We start from the raw sequence: 6,576 nt of genomic DNA on the forward strand, positions 1-6,576 counted from the left end.
TTTACATATGTAAATATACAATAGACAGAAAAGACAGGACAATATTTGTATGTTGTACACAAATGTCAACCATATATAGCATAAATCATCAGTTAAATATATTTATACCATGCACAGCGCTACATTGTAATAACATGTACATTCGATATTTATTGTGCTGCCTGAACATAAAATTACAAAAATTATGATATACAAGTAAATTGTCACATATTTTTCATATTTTCAATTATGTTATTTATGCAGATTCGCATGTTTTGTAAAAAGAAGTGCAATCCACACTTAATTACGACCTGATATTGGAAAAGTGCTGATCTCTACTACTCAATTTAAGCCATTTCTTAGCTCTTACAGCTTTCAAAAAGTTATTAACTAACTCACTTTCTCATGAACAAAACACCAGTAAAAAAAAAAAAAAAAAACACAATCTGTTTGATGGAACTGATGGGTTTGCAAGCACATGCCTGCCTGCAAATAATCACATTTATTCACTGAAGTACAATCTTATTTCCATACCAAGATAGCAGGACCACTATTGCTCATACATGAACCTCACCTAGTCTCAAGCTCCAGTGATTCCCGATTTCAGGGTTTCAATGCAAATGATCTGATGTGTCTGTTTCATATTTAAAACAGCTACACTGTGGACTGGAGGACTCATCACCAGCCCAACCTTCATATGACACCATGTTCGCTTTCATTTCTCTTGCTGTTACTGCTGCTGTGTCTTGTAAGTAAATCCCTGGATAAACAAAACTGTTTTTTTTGTAAAAATATTCATAATTTTAAATGTTGTGTTTTTTATCCACAGGTATTGGGGACTGTCAGGTTTGTTGCTCACCACAGTCTGAACAGTCAGTAGTTGTGTCTCCAGGTGCTTTTCCTACAAAAAAAACTGACCTGTGCCTGCAGTGGGTTTACTGTTAGTAGCACTCACATGCACTGGATCCGTCAGGCACCTGGAAAAGGACTGGAATGGATTATTTATTATTATGATGATAATAATAAGAACTCAGCTCAGTCAGTGCAGGGCAGATTCACAGCATCTAAGGACAGCTCTAATCTCTATCTGCATATGAATCAGCTGAAGACTGAAGACACTGCGGTGTATTACTGTGCAACAGAGACACAGTGGAAACACAAATACAGGCAGCTGTTCAAAAACTCATCACGAGAAATGAGGACATGTTTGAGTTATGCAAGCTCTAAAGTAACATAAGGCTCATCTGAGGTGTTTTAAATGTACTAAACACAAAAACAAAAATATATGTTAACAAAAACTTAATAATTATAAAACTTTTATTATTAATTTCACACTTCGTTTTCAGTAAATCTTTACTGACTAGTATACTGACTGTTTTCTACAGTAAACTATGTTTCAGTATGAAGTATAACCTGTACATTTTATATTCAGTATTTTGAATGTCTCTTATAGTAATAGTGGACTGGTTGTTTTTTCTAATAGCATTTCTGCTACATACCTTCATTAACTCTACGTGGATACTGTCACAATGGAGGTCATTTAAAAAAATTAAAAAGTATTGCTATGATTTATAGAATAATTAAACTATTAAACATATCATCACCACACTATGATACAACAAGTGTAGCTAAATCCAGTGACTCTAAAATACTTTCTGACAAGCTGCAAAAGCAGCCTACCAGGCAGATACATGTGACATCACAACCAGATCATATAGTTGACTCCCTTCACCCCAAAAATGAGACTGATACCAGTCAAAAGGCAAACATAAAATAACAAAAACTACTACTACTAATAATAATTGATAACAAACAATCAATCAAACAAACACTTCCCTGCTGAGCTAGAATCTAGATGTCTGAAAATGACTAAACAATGCTGGTGAATGACCATTAATAATTAATCTTTCAACCAACCTCAGGCCCCACTTGGCCACATTGGGTCAATATTAAATAACACACCATGAACAACTTTACAGAACAAAAACAGGGACATGAAGAGAGTTCCTCTGGAGCAGGGGCTCAGATGTAAAAAAGTGGCATCAACTGTTAAAGTAAAATAGTATATGCATATGAATATAAAAACAATGTCCTTTGCGTGTTCTTGAACTTTAACTGGTCACATGTCGCATAATAGGCCTGTTGGTGGCACTTGGGCTTCATTTAACCAACAATGATAACAACAACAAACAGTAAATGCTGTATCAAAAAGCAATACAAACAATGCGACAACTTCTATTTTAGCAATTTCCAAAAAAAAAACAAAAAAACAAACCAACAAAAAAAAACACAACAGCTACGTAGTTTTCAACAGATTAATCGCAATGGTTAATTATATAATAATTATAATTCAAATGCATTTTGTTTTACTGAACACAATATTATTGTTGATAATTGGTGAGAGAGGGATGGTTAATTTTGGAAAAAGGGCAGGGGCTTCAACATTAAAGCACCCCCCTCTGTGTGTACCTGAACAAAAGTAAACATAGATTACGTAATATAAACATATAAGTCGAGGTTTCCTTTGTCTACTGTATAATAACACTCAAATGCAAATTATTTTATGGGAAGGGTCAGTGTCTCCCAGACCCCTGAAAGACTTTGTTATAAGCTGAACTTTCAGTCAGTGTGTGTAATCTATCACTGTTTTACTGTTGTAATGGAGATACAGCGGTTTGGACTCCAGATGAATATTTCAGGTGAGAAACGCCCATTAGTTCTATATTACTGTTGTAATTTCACTGTTCTAAATCATCTAACATGACTTGTTCTGTTTTTCAGTTGTTAGTGGTCAGTCTTTGAACTCCTCAGATTCTGTGGTGAAATAGCCTGGAGAATCAGTGACTCTGCCCTGCACTGTGTCTGGATTCTCAGTGAGCAGCTACTGGATGCACTGGATCCGTCAGAAACCAGGGAAAGCACTGGAGTGGATTGGGCGTATTGACTTGGGCGTATTGGCACTGTTTTTACTCAGTCTCTAGAGGGCCAGTTCTCCATCACAAAAGACCAAGACTTCAAATACCAGCAAAAACATGCTGTATTTAGAGGTGAACAGACTGAAGACACAGCTGTTTATTACTGTGCAGGAGATTCAGAGTAAAACAAAAGACTGCAGGACTGAACAAAATCTAGTTATGTGATCTCCAAGGGTCCAAGAACATGTTTAGGCACACTTCACTTTTTGTTAATTCTTGTTAATTCTCTTAGTGTTTTAGAAATTGATGTAAACTTGAATAAATCAAGAAAACACACACAAAAAAATTCCATAACAGTTTAGGGATATGTTGAATTTATTCTAGAAAAAATCATTCACAAATTACAATTAATTTGAGCTCTATAACATTCCACTGTGTGAACCTTTACAGTCAGTAATTGTTCAGCACATCAGTATCTTTGAATGATGATCTTTCAAACAGGTTTTCAGTCTAATCAGTGCAGAATCAATGATGATAGTAGTAAAGAAGCATCTACATTCTACATGGTTGTGTTTATATTATCTTTTATGTTTTCCTGTGTCTTTTAAAACAAACATTTAAAGACTGTTAGTTTAATTATCTCATCACACAAACACATCATTACAGCCAATATGAGACACTACTATGTCTCTGAACTACTACATATAAACATACAATACATTTAAAGACAAACATGGTTATGAAAGTTAATAGTCACAGAAAATGTAAATGTACCTTTAGAGGGCACCCAATGCAAATTTACTTCTCCATGTCCTCTTTAAAAAGCCTCCACTCCGTTGTTTGTGATTTTGATGCATCAGCTTCCTCTTTTCATAACATGACAATGGATATTGTGTCTATGGGTTTTGTCTTCACTCTTCATGTTTGCTCTCACAGAATGTAAGAGACTCCTGAAAACCTGTTGATGATCAGACTTATTCATGTGTACTGTTGTAAATGTTAATGTTGAACTGTTTGTTTTTCAGTCTGTTGGTGTCAAACACTGACTGAGTCTGAGTCAGTGGTCATTAAACCTGGAGGATCTCACAGACTCACCTGTACATTCTCTGGATTTAGTAGTGACCCGAGCTTAGCTTGGATCAGACAGACTGCAGGAGGAGGTCTGGAGTGGCTGGCATACATCTATAGTGATGGTAGTAGTTATATACACTACTCTCAGTCTGTTCAGGAACGCTTCACCATCTCCAGAGACAACAGCAAGAAACAGATGTATCTGCAGATGAATAATATGAAGAATGAAGACACTGCTGTATATTATTGTGCAAGAGAGACACAGTGATGAATACTGCTACAGTTCAGTACAATATCTGAAAACAACCATATAAACAGCTCAGTGAGCTCACAATATAAAACCTCAGTGAATAAATTAATTAAACATTAAGATAATTAGATTTTTGCTTATACAACGCTATCAGATTTTGGATGGAGGCACAAGTCATACAGTATGGACTAATTTTTTGATGTCTTTAGTGAAGCTCTCATTATTTACTTGTGTTGAGAATGTTCCATACAACAGCAAGGTGATTATTAAGCTTAGCTGAATTTTTCTATTTTACAATACAGCATTGTTACGCCCTTATTAGGGAGCAACAATGAAGGAGGAGAAAGTGTTTTCAGCGGTTACAATACTCTTTATTTTCACAGTCTCCATAACAAAGACCATCTCTCAAACTCTCGCAATACGCCGCAATGCCGATCAACATCACGGTCCTGGCCAGGGATCGATGTAACTGAAAGGAACGCCCCCGAGGACGCCCAACAGGAAGCTCTTATCAATAGGCACTGAACTGCACCCAATCCACCTGATTACCTCACAGCTCCGCAGCACACCTGTAGGGGGAGCAAAAACACACACCAGACACGGCAGAGAAGATAATACAAAGTACAGCCGTGACAAGCATGTAGTTTGAACCTGAGTCCCTTAGACAAATACTGAATCTCTGGTCTATCCTGCCTTACAGTTTTACAAAGAACTACTAAGTATTTTTATTTATTTTTTCTCAGGAGCATCTGTTTCTAACTGACTGTAGTTAAAAGTATTTATATAGTCACAGAAACAGATGGGATCTCAGAGCATGTTGTTCACTTTGACAGATGCTAATGGTATCTCACATACTGAAAACACACATCACCTGGTTTTTAAAACAGACCGTAAACAGAATTAAAATAAATTAATAAATAAGTCAGACATTGTTTCCATACACACAAGCTGTCATTCCACAATTATAAAATGAGAACCTGAAAAGCAACACAATCACTTGTGAATTAAAAAAAAAAACAAAAAAAAAAAACAAAAAAAAAAAAACAAATGTTAACATTTACTTGAAGAATGTAATAATGATAAAACATTACTAAATGTTGAATAGTACATTACAGCAATTATTCACTGCTTCCACCTGAAGGACTCCCAAACTTACAGTGAAAATCTGACTTTTTATATGTAAAAGAAGTAAACTGTAGAGACAAAAATTATATTAAAAAAGTCATCAAAAACAATTAAGATACTTCAAATTCACTTAAAGTAAATGTGGTTAAATTGAAGTTCATGTGTAATTTCTCAAGAGCACCATTTCAGTAACACCTCCTCACATTTCCACCCACATCTTACTTCAGAACTTTATATACAGCCCAAAACTATGGCATATGCAAACTCACTCTCCACCTCACCTGTATATAAACACAATTCAGCTCAACAATTGGCAAACATAAAATTATCATTTAAATACACACCTATAGTTACAAGGCAGTCAAGGTTTTTAAACAATGATGCCGAAAAGCTTTTGTCTGTTCATTATTGTAGTGATTTTGACTCAAGGTAAGTTTGACATTTTCCGTTTTTCTAGCCAAGAGCATTCAATACACTATGGATGCTCTACATCAATGTAATTTATTTATTTTTATTCCACAGGTATCAGTGGTGATGAAATCCGGTTGGATCAGTCACCTGCTGAGATAAAGAGACCTGGAGAAACAGTGAAGATCTCCTGTAAAATATCTGGTTTTACAATGACAGACTACTTCATGCACTGGATACGACTGAAACCAGGGAAAGCTCTGGAGTGGATTGGGAGAGTTAACTCTGGCAGCAGTTCTAGCTCTGATTATCTAATTTATGCAAACTCCATGAAAAATCACTTCACGCTGAGTGAGGATGTGTCTCAAAGTACACAGTATCTTGAAGCCAAGAGGACACTGCTGTTTATTACTGTGCTCGACAGACACACTGACTCCATCTGATGAAGCAGCTCTACAAGAACTGACAGTAACTGTAGTGAGGTTGTTATTTATTAGCTTGATACCTTAATCCACATGTACATTATACCACTGCAAATTTATTCTTCATTGCAATAAAAATGTGTACATTTTAGCCTTCTACTTGCAATTTGAATAGCTTTCTTTATTTCTTTATTATCCTATTCTACCACTTCTGAAATCTTATAAATTGTTTCTGGAATAGCAAATGTGATTGTAACCTAAATAACATTATACTTTCATTGTATGGAACAATCCAAATGTTGAGTTGTATGTTCAAATTATTGTAGATATACAAAAGTACTTTTTCTCTGTCCCACTCCAACCAAATAAACTACACCTACCCATTAAAAAAAAACACACAAACAAC

General features: G+C 35.4%; 1 gene segment (V, D, J or C); it reads left to right on the forward strand.

Annotated features, from left to right (window-relative positions):
* The first annotated feature begins 4,643 nt into the window (after positions 1 to 4,643).
* Positions 4,644 to 6,191, forward strand: LOC109058085. The segment is given in 3 exon segments: positions 4,644 to 4,680; positions 5,755 to 5,769; positions 5,863 to 6,191. Coding segments are annotated over 3 exon segments (381 nt in total).
* Positions 6,192 to 6,576: the final 385 nt, after the last annotated feature.

This window comes from Cyprinus carpio, unplaced genomic scaffold, assembly GCF_018340385.1.
Source record: "Cyprinus carpio isolate SPL01 unplaced genomic scaffold, ASM1834038v1 S000006530, whole genome shotgun sequence".
Lineage (NCBI taxonomy): Eukaryota > Metazoa > Chordata > Actinopteri > Cypriniformes > Cyprinidae > Cyprinus > Cyprinus carpio.